We start from the raw sequence: 21,104 nt of genomic DNA, 5'->3' as shown, positions 1-21,104 counted from the left end.
GAGGAGTTGTAGAGGGTTATATAGGCAGGTAAATATTAATTGACAATACAGTAAAGACTGTTGGAACAGTAAAGAACATATTTAGAAACCACATGCTTGAGTACTCGAAACAAAAACAATCTTGCTTAAGAAGCATCTGTTTAATAAACAAACTTATTTGTTCTTATTAAACACACCTGGTTCTTGGCCAGCTATTACGAGAACGCAAGGATGGCAAAACATAAACAAAAAGGGAGAAACAGAATCAATGGTGGCAGTGAAGTACCTGAGAAAGTAACTGTAGCAGGTTACAGAGAACCACCCCAAGGCTGTTGTTTTTGAGAGACATAAAGATGCACAAGGGGATTGAGGCTTGACTGGAAAGGAGCTGAAGTAAATAGGCAGAGTCTCTAATAGTGGGTTTATTATAAAGGGGGGGGAAGGAAACCACGTCTCTTCTGAAGGTGGAGTGTTGGCAGGGTGGTGATGTGACAAAAAGCTTTAAGCACCTCATAAGGCTGAGTAAGGTAAACAGCAATTCCATCCTGAAAATGCCTCCCATCACAACAAAGCAGCAAAAAAGAGCCCCCCTCCCTTTGGGGAGTATATATTTGGGAAACTAGGGGGATTTTGGCTTAGCCTAAATCATAGCCTCTCTCATTCTCATGCCTTTGTATCTTCCCTCTCCTTTCTATCTTTGAAATCTCCTGTAGTAGGAGCACATTAACACCATAGGTTTATTCCATTATTATTCCACTTTAAACAGTCATGGCTTCTCCCAAAGAATCCTGGGAAGTGTAGTGCTGAGAGTTGTTAGGAGACTCCTATTCCCATCACACAGCTACAGTTTCCAAGGTCCTCGAGGAAGAAGGAATGACTGTTAAGCCCCTCTGCCAATTGTAGCTCTGCGTGGAGAATAGGGGTCTCCTATTAGCACTCTTCATAAACTATACTTCCCAGGATTCTTTGGGGGAAGCCATGACCGTGTAAAGTGGAATAATAGTGGAATAAATCTATGGTGTGAAAGAGGCCTCTCTCTCTTTATGACAGCCAAGATATTAGAATCCTAACTTGTTCTGATCCAGCAGGACACTTCTAATATTCTTATGTTAACAGCCTTCTTAATCTGAATTGTGAGGAATTTTATATGAAAGCAATGTAGGGAGCAGCAGGGGCAGGCTCTCTATATTAGGAAGCGCTTGGCCATTTTATGCTGTAGCAAAGCCTCTTTGTAACATACCTTAGCTTAATGGTTAATAATTTGTCCCTGCTAGGGTCTAATGCTGCCCTGCTCTGACAAATGCAATCTGGACAGATCACAACTACAGTCTATTTCAAACAAACCAGTCCAACACCACCCCCTGGTGGACTAGCATCCAAATGATATTTGCTTTAGGTGGCGTTTCAGTTCTGCAAGCGTCCTTTGAAAAGCAACAGTAATATCCAAATGTAAGAAAGGAACATTTAAGAGTGGGACTAACTATTTAAAAGGCTGATTCATTTTCTGAGCATGCACCTCTGTCCCATCTCTTTGCACATTCTACTCTGCAAAATGAATACTGTCATCCTGTGTAAGACTTCGGGTGCTTCTAGATGGGGGCTTAGTTTGCAAGCAGGTTGTTGAGATATCACAAACAGGTCATTGGCAGGTGGCGGTGCTTTTTTTAAGAAAACTTACTGGATTTCCGCAAACAGGGTAGATCCAGATTAAAAGCAGATAAAATATGGGCTGTCATTTTGATGCCAACAACATTGTGCAGGCACTGCCAGAACCTTGCATGTATAAGGAATATGGATTCCACAATAAATGTCCATCTGGAAGCACCCCTAGATTGTTTTTTATCACACTTGTCTGTATTAGAGGGTAGCAATCTGTACTATGGATCTTTGTGACTATAATTTTGCCAAATCCTATCAGCAGTTTGCAATTTGTTTTAAAGTTGTTCCCTTGAATTCTCACTGGCCAAGTGGCTCTCGCTAGCTAGCACAACAGGTTGCTTAACTTCGATCTGACTGCTCCATGTAGGGAAAAATGAAAAATCAGTGTGGTGTGCTGCACTAGGGCCTGGGAGACAAGGGTTCAAATCCTCACTCAGCCATGAAACTCACTGTGTGGTCTTGGGGTGGTCGTTGTCTGTTTGCCTAACCTACCTCACAGGGTGGTTGTGAGGATAAAATTGGGAGGGGGAGAGCCACCTTGAGTTCCTTGTAGGAATGGCAGGATTTGAAGCTAATAATAAGTAACTGCTACCTAAATTACTTTAGGAAGTTAATGTGTTGGGTACCACCGAGAACATGTTAAAATTAGTGTCAAAATTCCCATGGGCTTTCTTGGAGCAGTATAGTCTTGATATATTGCCAGGCAAAATTCAGAGCCCTGCATTGGTAGCTAACATCTGTAGGAAATTTGAGATCTGAAGTGGTCTTTGTTAGATGCGGTTACAACATCAGCTCAAATGTCAGCATCTTATTCAAAAAGCATGATCAGAGGAGAAAGAGGCAGTGCCAAATGGATGGTACCCAAAGTGGCTGACTGATAATCTGTTGCCCAGGGCCACAGAAACCCGGACCTGGCACTGATACCATGACTAGATAATTTGAAAGCTTGTGCCAATCAAAAACAGCATGGAATTCAGCAGAGGATAAAGCTGACTTACTTGAGCAATCCCTGCTATAAAGGCATTGAAACACGTTGAAATGCGCATTTTTTGAGGAGCAATCATGAAGCATCCTTCCTGTTGATCGTAACCCAGCAAGACATACAAGTGGCGCTTGACCGTGTTGAAGGCTTTAGCACTGCTGATGTCTGACTCTGCACTGCTCTCGTCCTTCGCCATAAACTTCATCAGGACCGTAATGAGTTGGTGGACAGTCTGATGGTCAATGCCAGCATCCTCTGGGAGAAGGTCCTTTATGGTATTATCATTCTCCGGAGAAGTATGCCCTAACATCAGAGAAAAGAACAGATGCATAGATGGCCAATGTGACTAGGGCTATCCCTTCTAGATATCCCTTTCTAAAGGAATCTTGACATGTTCAACTGGTCTAAAATGCAGCAGCCAGATTACCAGCAGGGCTTCACTTTAAAACTCACATAACCAGGGGCATCACTAGGGGGGTGTCGGGGGTGTGGACCACACCGGGTGACACCATCAGAGGGGGGTGACTCTCAGCTTTAATTTAAAAAAAAAATTAAGTTTCTAGGTGGTCCGGTTCTCGAGATATACATAAAAACGTCAGCCGCCCCCTAGTGGCATCACACGGGGGGTGCGGAGTGCACCAGGTGACACCATCAGAGGGGGGTGAGTCTCAGCTTTAATTTTAAAAAAATTAAGTTTCTAGGTGGTCCGGTTCTCAAGATATACATAACGTCAGCCGCCCCCGTTAAATCTACTGTATAGCACTTCATAGCTTTAACCCCGCCCATTCAGGATTGCAGCCAATCAGTGAAGTGTTTGTTTGACCTGTGGCAGTGTCTAGTAAACCTCATTGCAAGGCCAGAAAATGGTGGTCCCCCCCCCCGGTTTATCTGAAAATCTCATAAATTGGGTAAGTATATACATTTCAGTTTTTTCCCCTCTTGTGTGTAGGAGTGAGATCCTGGGCAGTGTTTTCAAAACCTTACCAATACTTGCTTTTGTGGGGGTAAAAGCATTGCTAATCCCATATCTCCAGAGTAAATCCCATTGAATTCAATAGGATTTACTTTTGAGTAGACATGGTTATGAATGTGCTGAAAATCAATGGGACTTTGGAGTGAATGTAAAAAAGAATTGTGTTTGTGTTCTCTTTCTGTCCCTCCCTCCTCCGGTCCTATTTTAAAGCAAGTAGGCAGGGCTTACTTAATAATAATAATAATAAAATAATAAAATTTAATTTATGTGTCGCCTATCTGGCCGATGGCCACTCTAGGCGACGTACATACAATAAATATGGCAAAAAACAATACAAAAATACAGTGAAATAATATAAATTATAAGAACAAACAATACATAATAGGAGGCATTTAAACAGAAGAATATTAAGCCTCCCCCAAAATCCCGAAAGCCTGTTGAAAAAGCCAGGTCTTTAAGGCCTTCTGGAACATATTCAGGGAAGAGATGTGCCGAAGATCTTGTGGGAGGGAGTTCCAGAGGGTGGGGGCCGCCACTGAAAAGGCCCTCTCTCTAGTGCCCGCCAACCTAGCTGCTTTGGTTTACTTAGGTATTACAGTTTTTATTCTGTAGGAAACGAATACTGATTTTTTAAAAACTAATACTGATTTTTCTGCAATGACCAACTGGTTTGACAATAAACTATTATATGGGCTGTATGTATTTATACATCTGCAGCAGAGCTCGGAAAAGTTACTTTTTTGAACTACAACTCCCATCAGCCCAATCCAATGGCCATGCTGGCTGGGGCTGATGGGAGTTGTAGTTCAAAAAAGTAACTTTTCCAAGCTCTGATTCTGCAGTGTGTGTGTGTAGTTTTTCCAACCACTCTGTGAGGTAGGGTTGGAAACCAAGGCAGCTCACAACAAGAAATAAAGCCATTTAAAATCCAATAACCATAAAGCAAGAATAAACAGTTGGAAAACAGCCTAAAGAGGCATGATTCTGAATTTTGGGTTGGGTGAATGAAGTTTATTTATTTATTATTTGATTTATATCCCGCCCTTCCTCCCAGTAGGAGCCCAGGGCGGCAAACAAAAGCACTAAAAGCACTTTAAAACATCATAAAAACAGACTTTAAAATATATTAAAACATCTTTGAAAATATTTTTTAAAAGCTTTTAAAAAAAGAAAAGGCTTAAAAACATATTAAAAAGCAATTCCAACACAGACTCAGACTGGGATAAGGTCTCAACTTAAAAGAACAAGTTCCTTATCACTTGAGGCTGTAGTTCTCTGCACACTTCCCAGTTTGAGTAAGCCCCATTGAATACATTGGGACTTGCTTCTGAGTAAACAAACATCGGATTGCACTATAAATATATTTACAGATTGTGTAATTCATAAACATATTTGAGAGTCGTGTTTATATCAATATTTCTTCATACTGTGTCCCAATAAGTATTTGATTTCACACTATGGTTGTAGATGCTTTTTTCCTCTACATTTTAAGTGTGCCCTTCTTCCTGGGGGTGGTCATGGTTCTCCGTTGTTTTCATCCTGAGGGGAGGATAGGCTGAGAGATGGTGAGTAGCACATTTAAGGTCTCTTCACCTCCCCCCCTTTTTTATTTGTATTTATTTTATATTTCTCCAATATCTTCCCCTGGCTGTTTTTATGTATTTTAAATATTTTTAGATTAAATAAATAGGAAATCATAATTGTGAACCTCCCTAAAAGCAATTTACCTATCCTTATGTTTTGGCAAAGTGATGGTGTGAAGGCATGCTGGTAGAACAAGAGACCATGTTTGAGGCATGTTATAAGGTGTTTGAGGACTTTGTCACACATTACTTTTTGAGACCTGTAGATTCATGTTGGAAAGAACATGTGCACGTATTGAATGGTGGCTTGGGTGCTGTTTTTTCAGTCTACGCTGCATGCGTAGGGAAGGTGATACATCATCTGGCAGCTAGCTTCGTAACGTGAGAATGAAAAACATTTGGATCACCATTCACTTGTTTACTTTTCTCACTGTTGAGACCACTTCATATATTACTTTTTCATACACAGAAATTTAATCTTTGTATAGGAAAAAGTATTTTGTAAAATGTGAAGGACAGTGGCTGCCCAGTCAGTATAACCACTGTACAAGATCTACTCAGCCACTGTAATTACCGTTTTGTTTTGAGTGCCCTTTTGTCTGGGTCTTGGTTCAGGTGTGTATCAAACTTTGATGTGCTTATGGAAGGGGTGTGCAAGTAGTGCCCCCCCAAGTGTGGAGGCTTGGACAAACATTGTGTTATGGAAAATCAAAGTCTGTGTGAAAGTACATATTTGGGAATGCCATCAGTGTAATCCTAAACACACTTAATAAATAATATCGAACTTGCACTTTACAAAATATATTACGGTCATGTCCATAAGCACCAGGAGGGTAGTCGCCCAGGGGATCTTAGTCCCTCTGCTTTTTTGGGAGGAGGGTCCCTATGTCTCCAAGCATCCTACAGTCAGCATGAAAAGGGAGTGTGTTAGTCACTGAGAAGAGTCTTCTAATATGCTTCCCTGCCTTTTGTGCAGATTGGAGCCAATCAGAGTGAAAGGAGGTGAGTCAGCCACTGAGAAGACTCTTCTCAGTTGCTAACGCTCTCCACTTCCATGCTGATTGGCTCCTAGAGATGTTTGTTGTTGTGAGAGAATGCATTAACAAAGATCTCATTCTTAATCCAGGAGCAAAAAAGGGTGTATGTGGCTGTAACATGAAGGGACTCTGCACTTCTGAATTTTCTACTAAACAACTGATAAATACCTATGTAACTTTGTGTCTGGAGACTTATTATTAAGAATCACTTTCCATAATTGTAAGGAGGTGTGTCCACACGCGTGTATCACAGGCACCTAAATGAGGGGTGAGAGCAGCATAGGGACATAAGCAGATGTCTTATACCAGGGGTTCCCAAACTTTTCTTCTACATAAATTGCTGAGGGTCTGAAAGTATCTGAAAATTTACTATGGGCATATGCAAGATAATTAACTCCCATTAGTAATAAGAGCAAGAATTTGAGCTGTGCGTATGATATTGTAATTCAAAGGTGTAATTTTAATTTTGCTAGCTGTTTATGTCACTACTATTGCCATTACATTCAGTGATATATGGGAATTACGATTTACGAGTAACATTAGTACAAAAAACATTACTAAGGATACTGTATGGTCTGATACAGGAGGAGGTCCATGGGGGTGACACCATGAGTTACCGCACCAGGTGACACCAACTCTAGTGACGCCACTGCACATAACTCCTGTTTTAAAGCAGCTGCATTGGTTACCAATTCATTTCCAGCCCCAGTTTAAGGTAATCACATTAGCGTTTAAAGCCCTAAATGGCTTAGTTCCCAAATATCTGAAAGAAGACCTCCATCCCTACAGACCCCCTTCATTGGTGAGATCAGTAGAGGGGGCCCTTTTGGTAGTTCCATCACCCTCAGAGGTTTGGGGGGTATTGGCCTGGGAGAAGACATTCTCTGTAGCAGCCTCTAAGCTGTGGAACTCCCTCCCTACCAAGGTGTATCTGGCAACTTCACTGTATAGCTTTCAGCAAATGCTGAAGATGCACCGCTTTACCCTAGCCCTGAGATGTATATTTTAGGACTCACCCTTTTCTCTGTGATGTTGTTTCAGTTGTTTTTAACTATTTTTAATTATGTGTTTTTAAATTGTTGTAACCCGCTCTAGGACCTGGGTGAAGGGTGGGTAAATAATAATAATAATAATAATAATAATAATAAATGTTTTAGAGATGCTTATCAACAAGAACAAGTATAATCTGGTGAGGGTGGAACAGGATTTCTTAATGTTAAAGGTAAAGGTGTCCCCGCACTTATAGTGCGAGTTGTTTCCGACTCTAAGGGTGACGTCTTGCAACATTTACCAGGCAGACCATATATATGGGGTGGGATTGCCAGTTCCTTCCCCGGCCTTTCTTTACCCCCCAGCATATGCCGGGTACTCATTTTACCGACCACGGATGGATGGAAGGCTGAGTGGACCTTGACTCCTTTTACCGGAGATTCAACTTCCTCCTTCCGTTGGAATCGAACTCCGGCCGTGAACAGAGCTTCGGCTGCGTTACCGATGCTTACCACTCTGCGCCACAGAGGATCATTCTTAATGTTAACACCATATTTTTTAAAAAATCATGTTGCATTTAATCCTGCTTATATATTTATCAAAGAATAATATCTTTTGATCTTTCTCATCAGCAGGGATGGGGCAGAAATTTGATTCAGTTCACGTTTAAAAGCAAACCTACCTACCTCACACTTTCCAAAACTATATGAGAACCAAACAAAGCCATCCTTTGTAATTCGCACTTCTCTGAATTTCACAGTGCAGTTCTCCAGCCAAGTAATGAACACAAAAATGCATATACGGGGTAAATTTTCCATAAAAATGCATAAACTGAAAATAACATACAAAACTGCATTTTACCGGAAACTGATTTGGAAATATATATGAGGAGAAATCACATTTAAAGGCTGATGAATTTTCATTAGGACGTCTTTTATATAAAAAATGAACTTAAAATTAGAAAAATGAAAAACTGGTGGAAACCTGAATCTACAGGTTTGCCTATCCCTACTTATAAGCAACTGCATTAAGGAATGTAGCCAGTAATGTGGAGTGAGAAACTTTCCACAGTAAATTTCCCAAAATGGGACATACTCTGGAAAATTTGCCAGTGTTTTATAAGTTCGTAAGTAATAATAAATGGATGCCAATTGCAGATATGTTATTTGGCAAGCTTGAGAGTTTTAAAGTTTTTTGTTTTGTTTAGTAAATGCAAGTAAAATAAACATGCCCAAATTAGATCACCGTCCAAGACATCCGAAATTTTTCCAATGCAAATTGATTTTTTCCAGTGCAAACTACCCATACACCATCCTTATACAAAAAGCCTCTACAGAGAGAGTTCTGGATACTAGATGCCATGACCCACAATCCAGGGACTATGCACCCTGTGACAGGGGCATCAGAGGAAGACAAGACTCTGGTTCTATCCTTAGTGGAAGAGTTCTTATTCAGGACCCTGCTAGCCAGAGGGCACAGCCCTAACACCCTCCTCTGATTCAGACAAGGATCTCACAGAGTACCCTTGCCTCCCCACCCTGCAGCAGCCAAGGATGTCAAAGTATGGCAAGAACCCTTTAACAGCCAGTTGGCTCCTCTGAGGACATGGGGCTTACTACACTAGTCAGCATAATTAAGACCACAGTTGGATCTCGATACTTGTATAGTTGTCTTAGTAAGATCCTTGGAGCTCGCCAAGGTCCTGCACATGTTCTGGACTCTTGCCATGAATTTCTGACTATGACAATTGACTCAGCCTCTTGAAGGGACGCTCCTGGGCTTCCCCTGTGAACCTCAAGCTCTCACAGAATAGGGCACTGCACTAGATGAATCTTTGGCCAACCCATGTCCGCTTTTTATGGTTTCTCCAGACTTCCCAGAGCCTTTCTGTGAGACTGTGCACCTGAGAAAATCCAATACAAAACATAACAAAGCAGAATCTCCTAGACTGAGTTGCCCATGACTTCATGAGAGTGGTGAAAGACAGTGGAAACTGAACCTTCCCAATTTTCCCTTAGTGCCATAAGTCTAGCTGGGGGGGGGGCAAATAGTGTAGCATGGGATGAGCTCATCTTATTTCAACAACGTGTTGAAGTTTTATACATTAAATACTGTTATTCACTAACAGGCAAAAACCCTTTGCAGTTTAAGAATGTACCGATAGCCAACAGATATTTCTATCAAACTTCAAAAAGTAGGGAAATTGGGCAGCTATAGTGAATGCACCAGGGGAGCAGGAGATCTGACCTCCTCTCTGAGACATTGTACTGCCCTACAAATTTGGAAAAATGCAAACACAATTGGGTTGGTCTGTCACAGTCCAATCCACTTCCTGTGTAGCTTGGAAGAATTTGGTAACGTGCCTCTGTGGAGGGGAGAGGTGAACAGGGAAGGGCAGGGAGGGGAGGAGATTGGATGGGTAGGCACTGAGCAAAGGGAAGCCCCTTTCCTTTTCAAAAGGAAACATTGTTAACAGTATCATTATTGGGGGGTGGGTTCTCCCATCTTTTTATTCTACAGCAGACACATGTAGTCTCCCACCCAAATTTATACCAAAGCTGTCCCTGGCCACATCCACACAATACATTTATTCCACTTTAAACAGTCATGGATTTCCACAAAGAATCCTAGGAAGTGCAGTTTGTGAGGGCTGCTGAGAGTTGTTAGGAGACACCCTATTCCCCTCACAGAGCTACAATCACCAGAATTCTCTGGGAAGAAGGGCTGACTGTTAAACTGCTCTGGCCACTACAGCTCTGTCAAGGAAATAGGAGTCTCCTAACAACTCTCAGCACCCTTCACAAACTATACTTCCCAGGTTTCTTTGGAGGAAGCTATTACTCCCTAAACTGAAATAAATGTCTGGCATGGGCATGGGCATGGGGTCCTAATTAGCCAAGCCAAACAACTGTTAGTTTGACATTTAGAACTCTGTCAGTTGGTTCTTACTGAGCATGCTTGTGCTTATCATAGACTCCAATGTTAATTTTCTTAAATTAATTAAAAATCAGCCATGCATTTTTTAAACTTCTTTAAACTGTAGAAGGTGAAGGTCAGAGTATGGGGCAAGGTCAGTAATAGGATTACAGGTACTCTGTGAAAATGGCTGATTTCTAATCAATTTCAACAAATTATAAGACCACTAACAGAAAAAAGTCCAACAGGGGTCTGGATTTTTTTCTTGTTTTAAACTTTGAACTCTGGATTCTCTCTGAATATTTTGTGTATTGCCATGAAAACTTAGAGGGTTGTTAGGCAAGTGTTTCTGAGTCGGGACTATAAGTTTTGTAAGATTTTGTTTAGAAATGAGCTTATTGGAAGCAGCAAAATGCATGGGGGTATTTTCAATTTAACATGGTGGAAAGTGAAAAATCTATGCTGGCTATAGCATATAGCCACTCTTGTGGCTGTACAATAAGATTGGATGTTTGGATGGAAGAGGGTTAATGGAGCTGGAGTTGACTAGTATCTCCTTAAAATTGACTAGTATCTCTGTTACAGTTTATTACAGCTATGTGACACAGAATGACTAGGAAACAGAGACCCCTTTGGTAGGTGAGAGTCATTTTAGCAAAAGGAGATGTCTTTTTCTTCCCCACTCCCTACCCCTTAGCTAAATATGATGTCATCTCCTCTGGCTAAAGGATTATATAATCTAGGTATCCATAAATAAAACAAAGGACAGGCTACAGCTGAGATGCAGAAAAGGATATGGACAGAAAAGTATGGACTCAGTAATCCGTTTAGGATGCTGGCTATGTCCCTAAAGATCTAATATGGGAACAGTGGGCTTTCACTGTCTCTTGGGAGTGTTCAAGCCCGCCTTCCCAACCTTGTATCATATAGATGTTTTGCACTACCACTCCCATCATCCCTGACCATAGGCTATGCTGGCTGTGACTGATGGGAGTTATAATCTGGAGGGCACTAGGTTGGGGGAGGCTGCTCTAGTTGTTTTTAAAGGCAACAAAACTAAACCATATTGCACTAACATATTGTTTATGTAACAATGGCACTAATATTTAATCAAATATCAAATCAAATTAATCAAATTATTTGATATAAATCAAATAATAAATAATATTTAGGAATCTTTTCTTATCAGGTGACTGGGACTCAGAAATAAGGAACAGCTGCTTGCTAAGGCTCTCAGAATTCAAGCCCTTGCAGAAAAGTTGAGAGCAAAGATAACATATGTGAAGCAGTCATGGGATGAGGTCCAAATCAGGGTGCAAAGCTGGAATTTATCCTGGATCTTTTCAAGATTGGGCCCAGAGCTCTCACATGTCCTGAACGACCCCAAATGGATCTATTAAGGGGCAGGGTCCTTCCCGCTATTTCCCCCCGACTTACATGGATGCAGTGGCTGTTGGGGGTGGTGAGTTAGCAGTGGGTGCTACAGACACTATTAGAATCCAGGGTCACTTATGTAGTTCCCATGATACCCAATGTACCTGAATGCTGGGGACCATGGGAACTTCATTTCACTCTGGATGCCATTGTGCATGCTCACAGCAGTATCTCGGGCCTAAAAGGGGCCCCATCACAGCACTTACCATCAACCTGCCCTCCCACTGCCACACCCAGATAAATTTGAGGAGATGGATGCAAGTGGCAGGGAGGACTCTGGGAGGAAGCAGATCTGCAGAGTAAACATCAAATGATGTTGCTGAATGACTGGAGGAGGTCACCAACATAATCTTGTCCCCCTGAATCATTTCTCGTACACAATGAAATAAGGACAGTCTGCCTATCACTAATGAAGAGCGCTCTGACCAAGTCTAAATCACTGCCTAGATCCCAAGCATATATGCAAGTCTGTGAGGACCAAACTAAACCTCCTTGTCACACTCAAATTTCTGAATATTTGCAGAAATGTTCCTCTCTTGTCTTGTAATCAGTTATGTATTGTACACAAATGTAGCATTTACCTTGTGTTTGTTCTGGTGTCTCACCAAGTGCTGGAGCAGATTGCTCATGCCTGATCAGCCTAGTAGCTAAAGAATGAAAAGGCCTGTTAATATTGCACGAAAGAAACCTCTGTGTATCTATTTTCACAGCTTAGTCACAGAGCACGTTTTGCATCCTAGATTCAGTGGCAGCTTCAGCACCTTCGACAGCTCCTTGAAAGTTCAGACTAAAACCTGGGGCAGATCCCACTGCCCCACTGACATGGAGCCACCAGTCGCCACTGCCCAGTTTCAATACTCGAGAACTCTAGGTAGGTCTGGGAGCAAATCATATTTGAAGCCCTGAAGAGCTGCTACCAGTCAGCGTAGACGAGGGTTGGCTAAGTTGTGGCTTACTAGGGATGTAAGAAAGCATTGTCTTCCATTCCGCCCTCTATTCATCGCATTCAGCACCATTTCCATACCGGTGCAGTTAGTCTTCCACCCAAAACTAAGTTATTCGTCTTACTTACATGCTTTATTTATTTATTACGTTTATATACTGCCCCATAGCCGAAGCTCTCTGGGCGGTTTACAGCAATTAAAAACAATAAAAACAAATATACAAATTTTAAAACACAAAAACAATTTAAAAACACAATTTAAAAAAAAATAAAAAACAATTTAAAAACACATGCTAAAATGCCTGGGAGAAGAGGAAAGTCTTGACCTGGCGCTGAAAAAATAAGTGTTGGCACCACGCGCACCTCGTCAGGGAAATCATTCCCTAATTTGGGGGCCACCACTATGTAAATTGCATAAGTTTCATTGTCATGTTATTCCACCCCATTCATTTAAATCCAAAGGAAATGCAATGCAAAATTGGGGGGGGGGGGGAGAGACGTAATCAATTATATATTATTTGAGGAATGAAAGCAATAACAATGGCAAATACTGATTGCATTCACTGGGTTGAGTTCCATTCCAGACATGGGACAAATAAGCAAACACAGGTAATTTCCACTCCTGTTTCGGTTTGTATCGGACATCTGTTTGATATCCTTAACCCCAACTCCCATCAGTCCCTCCAGAAAAGCCAATGCTCAAAAGATGATGGGAGTTGTAGTCCAGTAACATCTGGAGGACCACAGGCAGGGCCGGTTCTAAAGGGCAGCCAGGTGAGGTACTGGCCCAATGGCCCCTGCAACTACAGGGGGCCCCCTCAGCCGCCCCTCCGCTCCCCTTCCACGATCCGTGCCCCCCACGTACCCCCACCTACCTGTCTGCTATCTTTTACCATTGCCCTTAATGAAGATGGCGGCCACGGTTTCCCTAAGGTATTGAAGCCCCTGCCGCCATCTTAGTTGATGGCAGAGATCTGCGTGCCATCATCAAAGATGGCGGCGCAGGCGTCATCCCCTTAGGGAAACCGCGGCCGCTATCTTCGTTAAGGGCAATGGTAAAAGACAGCAGACAGGTAGGTGGGGGCGTGGGGGGCAGCGTGCATGCACGCACACACACACACACACATGCCGGGGCCCAGGGCAAGCTGATGCCCAAGGGCCCCGGCATTCCTGGAGCCGGCCCTGATCACAGGTTGCTCCATATCCTGGCGTCGATGACACTGAACTAGATGGGCCAATGTTCCAACTCAGTAAAAGGCAACTACCTATGTTGCAGGCACCATCTCTGGTATCTTTTCGGCGCCTTTGGAAGACTTTCCTCTTTCAACATGCCTTTTAAGTTGAGACCTATCCCAGTCTGCGTCTGTGTTAGAATTGCTTGTCAATATGTTTTTTAACAATATTTTTAACCTTTTTTAAAAAGATGCTTTTAAAGGTTTTTTTTAATGATTTTAACATTGTTTTGTTTTAACATACTTTAAGGTCTGTTTTTATGATGTTTTAAAGTGTTTTTAGCGCTTCTGTTTGCCGCCCTGGGCTCCTGCTAGGAGGAAGGGCGGGATATAAATCATTAAATAAATCATTAAATAAATAAATCAGGAAAAGAGTCTGGGGACAACCTGGGAAGACGAAGACTGGGTGTGGGTATTAACTCCAAAACAAAACCTAGGAGCCACTGTTCTCCCAGAGTTCTTTGTGTGAGGGGAATCCTAGGGTCCAGTATTGCCATCATCTACACATCCTGGTGAGGGTACCCTGCCATCCTCCTCAGAATCTGCTTTCAGAATTAAAGGTTCAGAATCTGCTTTTGAACTCTAAACAGAACTAAAGGTTCCTGAGCTTCAATGGAATTAGGACCTGAACAATCAAGCATGGCTCCTTAAGCACCAAAGGCTTCCTCCATAGGGACAGAGCTGGAGAGCCTTAGGCTTGGCTGAGGTTTAGGAAAAGGGGGTGTCTGGGACTCAAGCCCCACTTCTGTCTTGTACTTTGGGCAAGTCCCTTGCCACAGCATTGTTGGTTTGTCTTCTGTAAAAAGGACAAGTTGCAGTAAGGAAGTTTAATATCACAACCACAGGTCATAACACAGCAAATCAAAACATACACAAAAACTTTAGCACATCACACATTCGATAGGCGCAAATATGGAGGGAATGAGTGGCTTGGTGTTTGGAACTCAATCCCCACCTCTGTCTTATGTTCAGTTTGTGGGTCTTGGGAAAATCACTTAAGTCTTTTTGATGCAACATGAAAACTTATAAGCTTGGAAGCAGGACATGAAAAAACAACAGCATTTCCCAGTTGAATCTGGTATATTCAAGGCAGCTCCATTTAGGTAGAAGAGAGAATAGAACAGACTTGCATGGGCAGAGCTGGGTACAGCAGGTGGGAGGAGCTTGGATAAGTGGAACTCAGGAAAGGTATGGTGGAAGTGGCTTAGCCAGGAAAGGAACTTGCAGCACTCCCACTTTTCGTAGGCATCAGCCACCATTAAAAGCAATGCTAGATTATTGTTACTAAATTCTTGTTATTATTTATTTATTGAATTTATTAGTCGCCCATATGGCTGGCTGTCCAGCCACTCTGGGCGATGTACAAAATAGGCATACAATACCTAGATATTAAAAATCTAAAAACAATGAATATAAAATCTAGCCAACCCCAAAAACCTGCCTGAAGAGCCAGGTCTTCAAGGCCTGGCAGAAACTCATCATGGAAGGGGCATGGCAGACATCATTTGGGAGGGAGTTCCACAGAGTGGGTGCCACAACCGAAAAAGCCCTCTCTCTAGTCCTCACCAATTTGGCTGTTTTGACTGATGGGATGGAGAGAAGGTCTTTTGAGGTGATCTTGTTGGACGGCATAGCTGATGATGCTGGAGGCGCTCCTTTAGATAGACTGGGCCAAAACCGTATAGGGATTTAAAGGTCAAAACCAATACCTTGAATTGGGCCCGGTAAGAAACTGGTAACCAGTGCAACTCTTTTAGCACTGGAGTGACATGATCTCGCCAGTGGCTGCCTTTAATCAGGTGCACTGCGACGTTCTGTACCAGTTGCAGCTTCCAGACCATTTTCAAAGGTAGCCCCACGTAGAGCACATTACAGTAGTCTAGGCGAGAGGAGACCAGGGCATGTACCACCTATGGGAGCAGATGATTGGGAAGGTAGGGGTGTAGCCTCCATATCAGATGGAATTGATACAGCGTTGCCCGGCTCACAGCCAAAACCTGAGCTTCCATGGACAGTTGGGAGTCAAGAATGACCCCGAGGCTACGGACCTGGTCTTTCAAGGGCAATTGTACCCCCATTGAGCACCAGGCCGAGATCCCCTAACCTTCCCTTGTCTCCCACCAACAGTACCTCAGTTTTGTCAGGGTTCAGCTTCACCTTATTCCTTCCCTTCCAGCCACTCACCGATTCCAGGCACTTGGATAGGGTTTTTACAGCCAACCTCGGTGAAGATTTGAATGAGAGATAGAGCTGCGTGTCATCCGCATATTGGTGACACTGCAGCCCAAATCTCCTGATGATAGCCCCCAGCGGCTTTATATAGATGTTAAATAGCATCGGGGAGAGGATGGAGTCCTGTGGCACCCCACAAGTGAGAGGCCAAGGGTCTGAAACCTCATCCCCCAATGCTACTCTTTGGTGCCTATCAGAGAGGAAGGAATGGGGGCACTGTATTATAGTTATATGCCTAACCCCGCCAGGCGATCCAGAAGGATACCATGGTCAATGGTATCAAAAGCCGCTGAGAGGTCCAGGAGGACGAGGAAGGTGCACTCACCCCTATCCAACGCTCTCCTCATATCATCCACCAAAGCGACCAAGGCTGTTTCAGTCCCATGTCCAGGCCTGAAACCCGACTGAAATGGATCCAGATAATCCATTATTAGAGAACCCTGACCAGTTCAATCTGATGCATGCGCTTTAATCAAGTATCTCTTTATCATGTCTAGTTGTCTGGTAATAATGACAGAGAATAAAATAACAAAACATACAATAGTAGCATTCAATCGAAGCATATGGTACATTATATTTAATACACCATCCCATAGACTGTTACAAAACTTTGAGGAACATACAGCAGAGTGTTGGTGCGTGGATAAAACAAGCAGTTAACAGAACTAATTAGTTAGTATTCCTTTTTAAAAAAATTATTGTCCTATATCTATCTATAGATATGTCTAAAAGCGAAACCTGTTTAGACATGCTGAAGAGCTCAAAAGTAAAACCATACTCTACCTACAAACATTTTTGCAATAGAACAAAAAAAGTTTGAAAAATACTCAACGGATTTTGGTCGTTAGGTTTTCTGGAAGAGAAAGTGCCCTCTTGGACTCCACTGGGCCCTTCACACTGTCTCTCAAAGAACGCACACTCTTCTGTCGATTCCGGGCGAACCGAGCCCTCTTGATCTTCCACATCGCTGTATCGCTTAAGTTGGCAACATTCGTCCGGACAGCTGTGATCGCTTTTTAAACAGAATTAAACAAGTCTTGTTTCATTTTATAACATATTCCAGACCAAACTGTACCAAGTGTGTCACATATAAGGGAATCCTTCACAGCACCATGGGGATTTAATTGTAAAATAGAAATTTCAGATTGTCAGCCCCATTCCTTTGTTAGATAATCAGAAACAGATACTAAACATTGAGCTCAGGTGTGCCTCATCCAGTATCAGCGAACAACTTAAACTGATACACTAGACCACTTCAGATGTAATGGGTAATATCAGCCCATAAACAAATATTGGGGAATGCATTACGTGTTATGTGTTCCCTCTTCATTCCTCCCCTCTTGTACCCAGTTTCCCATGAGATCCTGGTTTCATATCCTGATTTAGAGGGAGTTCTTAAACCACAGTTTGCTAGTTCTGATTTCACTGGAAACTGTGGTTTAAGAAACTAAGGCTGCAATCCAATACACACTTACCTGGTAGTAAGCCCATTGAACCTAATGAAGTTTACTTCTGAGTAGACATGTATTGGAGTATTCTGAGTAGACGTGTATTTATCAGCCTAAGATAGCTTCACTGAAGCTGGGCACAAGAGGGGAGAAGAGGTGAAAAAATTGAGCATGTTGCTTGTTCCTTTGCTGATAAATCATGGTTTATCGGTACAGGATGGTTAGATCTGAACCAGGCCACTTCCTTTGTTTGTCTGATTTTTTGAGGCAGAAAATGTCATCCAATGAAGGTCCCATAAAGGTGGGACTGTGTTACTGGAGTCACCAACAAACTGACTGAGTTAAACAGGTGTTATTAGAGTTTGTGACTGGATCATTTGCTGTCTGAGGGAAGTGAGTTCCCAGCTAACCCAGAGTGTACCTCTCTACAGGGCTGGTGCCAGAGGGTAGCCAGGTTGGGCTCTGGCCAAGGGCCCTTGTGACCCAGAGGGTCCCCTGAAGGGCCCCTCAGAGTGGGAGGATGGTGCTCCTGTTCCATGATCCGCAGCAGTGTCAGGTCCTGCAACCTGACCTGCCACAGACTGCGGAGCAGCTCCAAGGCACCCCCCAATACAGACAGTGCAGGCTTCAAAAAGCCCACACACACATCCCATCTACCTTTCCAGTCAGTGTGAATACCGTGCACGCTGTGCACACATCTGCCATCACCCACGATGGCACTGGGGGCTTCCCTAAGGGGCTGACACCCCTGCTGCCATCTACTTCCTTCACATGACACGAGAGGTAGGTGGGGTCCACGGGCAAGCTTATTAGCCTTGTGCTGCCTGTAGAAGGGGGTGTTGGGCTATGGTGCCCAAGGGTTCATTCACACCTGGTGCCAGCCCTGCCCTTCTACTCAAACCACCCTTTCTGTGTCAAAAACTTGCTGCCACCAGGTAAAAGGGGGCAGGTTTCTACAAAGCTGTATCAATCAGCCTAAACAAAACAAAAAACCCTTTCCTGTTTTCCCGCAATAATAGCTCAAAGTAGCATGTGATTTGCCTTCAGATGTGGTTTCTGAATAATGGGAGGTTTTAATTAAAAAAAATAAAGTTTTCTAAGATAAAAATAACAAGTTTTAAGGAAAAGGTATTATATGAAAAAGATACAGAAAACTAGCATCACCACCAATGGAGCAAAGAACAAAATAAAGAAGACTAAAATGCCATTCACTTTCCCTGAAACTAAACAGGTCCTCAGCATACCATTCTTTGTAGAATCTTCTCTAGAGTTGCAGCCCTTCCTTCTTTGTTCTTACCATCTGAGCTCCACCTTTGAACTACCTGCCTCTAGGCTAGGTACCTGTAAATAACATCTCTGTTTACCTGCCCCCTGCCAATCACAGGCTCCCGCCCCGCCAGGATTCAGTCAGCAGGAAGTATTGGAGCTTTTAATTTTCCCACTCTCAGACAAGAGACATGCCATCTCTCACATACAGCCTTCTCATCTGAGCCCCAGGACTGGTCAAGTATAGCAAATTAACGCTATAATCTCCAAATGAAAAAAGTTAGGTATGTAGTGCCATATACTATACAACACCTAAAAAAGCCAAGTCCATATAAATAGCCTATTTTAACAAAGTCTGATTCCATCACAGAGTTGCTCCCCGCCAATGAAGCAGAGAATTGAGTAGGTTTTCTTGTTACAAACCTGGGCCTCCCCCCGCCCCCCATGAAGGGGAGGAACATTTAACTGTAGCAATCACATCAGGAAGTGGTGCTTACTCGTTGGGAAGGGAAATTCCTTGTTGCAATCCAGATGAAGCTGTGCTTCAAGAGAGAGTGTTTCAAACCGATTCACAAAGAATTCCCAGCTCAATGCCGGAATGTCTTGCTTGAGAAAATGAAGCAGCAAAAGCTTGCTAAGAATTGTGGGCCTGTCCTTGACAACTGTATCAAACTGGAAATCAAGGCAAAGACAAAGGCCCTAGAGAGCAAAAATAAAATACAGACATGAAGAGTATAAGTGTGTTGTATCTCATGAGACTATAAGCCTTCAGAATGTTCTCAGGCACCTGTAACATCACAGAACAGGGCTTATGACAGGGAGTCACCAATCTTTTGGGATCCACAGGCACATTTCCAAACTGGAGAAACTTTTATGGGCACAAGTCACATACTACAACAACACACACATCACAACCACATCTATGCACACACACATACTCACTCATTCCCCTCCCCCAGCAATTAGACTTGAAAAAAATGTTTTTACTCCTTTTCTCAAGGCTAATGTTTTTTGGGGGGGTGTCTTCCTGAACAGAAAAACTCCTCTCCCCAGCTGCAATTTCAAGAAAGATTCTCCCACCACCCATGTACAACAATTAGGCTTGAAAAAAGCCTTCTATTGGAGCTGATAGGATGCTTTTTCTCAAGCCTAATTACAGGGAGGGGTGATTTCAGGAGGGGCTTGCACCTGGGGAGGAAAGGTTAACCTTTCCCTCCCCAGTTGTGACCCTCAAAATTGTTATCGAAATATGTAAAGGTAAAGGTGTCCCCGCACTTATAGTGCGAGTCGTTTCCAACTCTTAGGGTGACGTCTTGCGACGTTTACTAGGCAGACCATTTTTTTTTATATATGGGGTGGGATTGCCAGTTCCTTCCCCGGCCTTTCTTTACCCCCCAGCATATGCCGGGTACTCATTTTACCGACCACGGATGGATGGAAGGCTGAGTGGACCTCGACCCCTTTTACCGGAGATTCGACTTCCTCCTTCTGTTGGAATCGAACTCCAGCCGTGAGCAGAGCTTCAGCTGCGTTACCGCCACTTACCTCTCTGCGCCACGGAGGGTCTTACAAATCAAAATATGTATATATATATATATATATATATATATATATATGCAGAGATCCTCAGCGGTTTGAGCTGTGTGTGTGCCAGTGTGTGTATTTACCTAAGTAGAAGGCTTTTAGATCACCGAGACGTAAGACTTAGTAAAATAAGAAAAGCTACTTTATATATAGAAATACATAGTAGATAGGATAGGCATACCTAGTTCTAACTAATTAGGTTGGGAGGCACAATGCCCAAACTTGGGTATTGCCCTTGTGGCTCAGGAGAGGGAGCAAAGGCAAAGATGTCTCCTCTCTCCTCGGACAGTCAAAGAAGACAACAAAAGGAGGAGGGGCAGATAAGCTTCCCTGAGCATATCAGTTTACAACGGAAGGAAGTTAAGTAGAGAACAGCACAGGTAAAGGTAGGCAAGCCTAGCCAGCTAGAGGACCCTATCTCTTTCTTCCCTTTGAAATGCAAGCAAAGGACCCAAGCAGGAGTTGCTCATGCCCAACTTCCAACAAAAATCACCAACCCCAAAATTAGTCTTTTTAAAGGCTTCTATAGAATGATTCTTTGAAGCCTAATTGTGGTGGGACAGGTGTTTTGGCAGTAAACCCTGAATGCACCATTCACTACAACTGGCCAATAGAAGGTTTCTTTCATGCCTAATTATAATGGATGAAGGATGATTGGGAAGCGAGAGTGCAACTGGGGAAAAGAAAGATTACTCATACCTTCCCAAGCTGTGACACCTGTCGAAAAAGGCCCCCACTCCATCACAATTAGGCTTCAAATGAACCTTCCACTGACTACAATAGAAGGCTTCTTTCAAGCCTAATTTCAGTGGGGAGGGACAGGGGACCCTATGGGTGCCAGGAAAG

The 21,104-nt window shown here is 43.0% G+C and overlaps 1 protein-coding gene across 14 annotated transcripts in view; it reads right to left on the bottom strand.

Annotated features, from left to right (window-relative positions):
• UNC79 (unc-79 homolog, NALCN channel complex subunit) overlaps window positions 1-21,104 on the bottom strand; it is a 219,281-nt gene that overhangs the window by 103,037 nt on the left and 95,140 nt on the right. For 11 of the 14 annotated variants that reach the window (XM_061612016.1, XM_061612022.1, XM_061612013.1 and 8 more), the window contains 4 exons: window positions 19,172-19,373; window positions 16,793-16,972; window positions 12,135-12,200; window positions 2,637-2,923 (listed from right to left, as the gene is read on the bottom strand). In XM_061612016.1, the coding sequence (XP_061468000.1) occupies window positions 2,637-2,923; window positions 12,135-12,200; window positions 16,793-16,972; window positions 19,172-19,373 (735 nt within the window). The remainder of the gene's footprint in view (window positions 1-2,636; window positions 2,924-12,134; window positions 12,201-16,792; window positions 16,973-19,171; window positions 19,374-21,104) is intronic. The other 3 variants (XM_061612021.1, XM_061612023.1, XM_061612024.1) reach the window with 1 other exon arrangement.

The sequence above is a fragment of the Rhineura floridana genome, chromosome 2, assembly GCF_030035675.1.
Source record: "Rhineura floridana isolate rRhiFlo1 chromosome 2, rRhiFlo1.hap2, whole genome shotgun sequence".
Taxonomy (NCBI): domain Eukaryota; kingdom Metazoa; phylum Chordata; class Lepidosauria; order Squamata; family Rhineuridae; genus Rhineura; species Rhineura floridana.
Note: the sequence above shows the minus strand (reverse complement) of the source record. Positions and strands in the feature narration are given on the sequence as shown.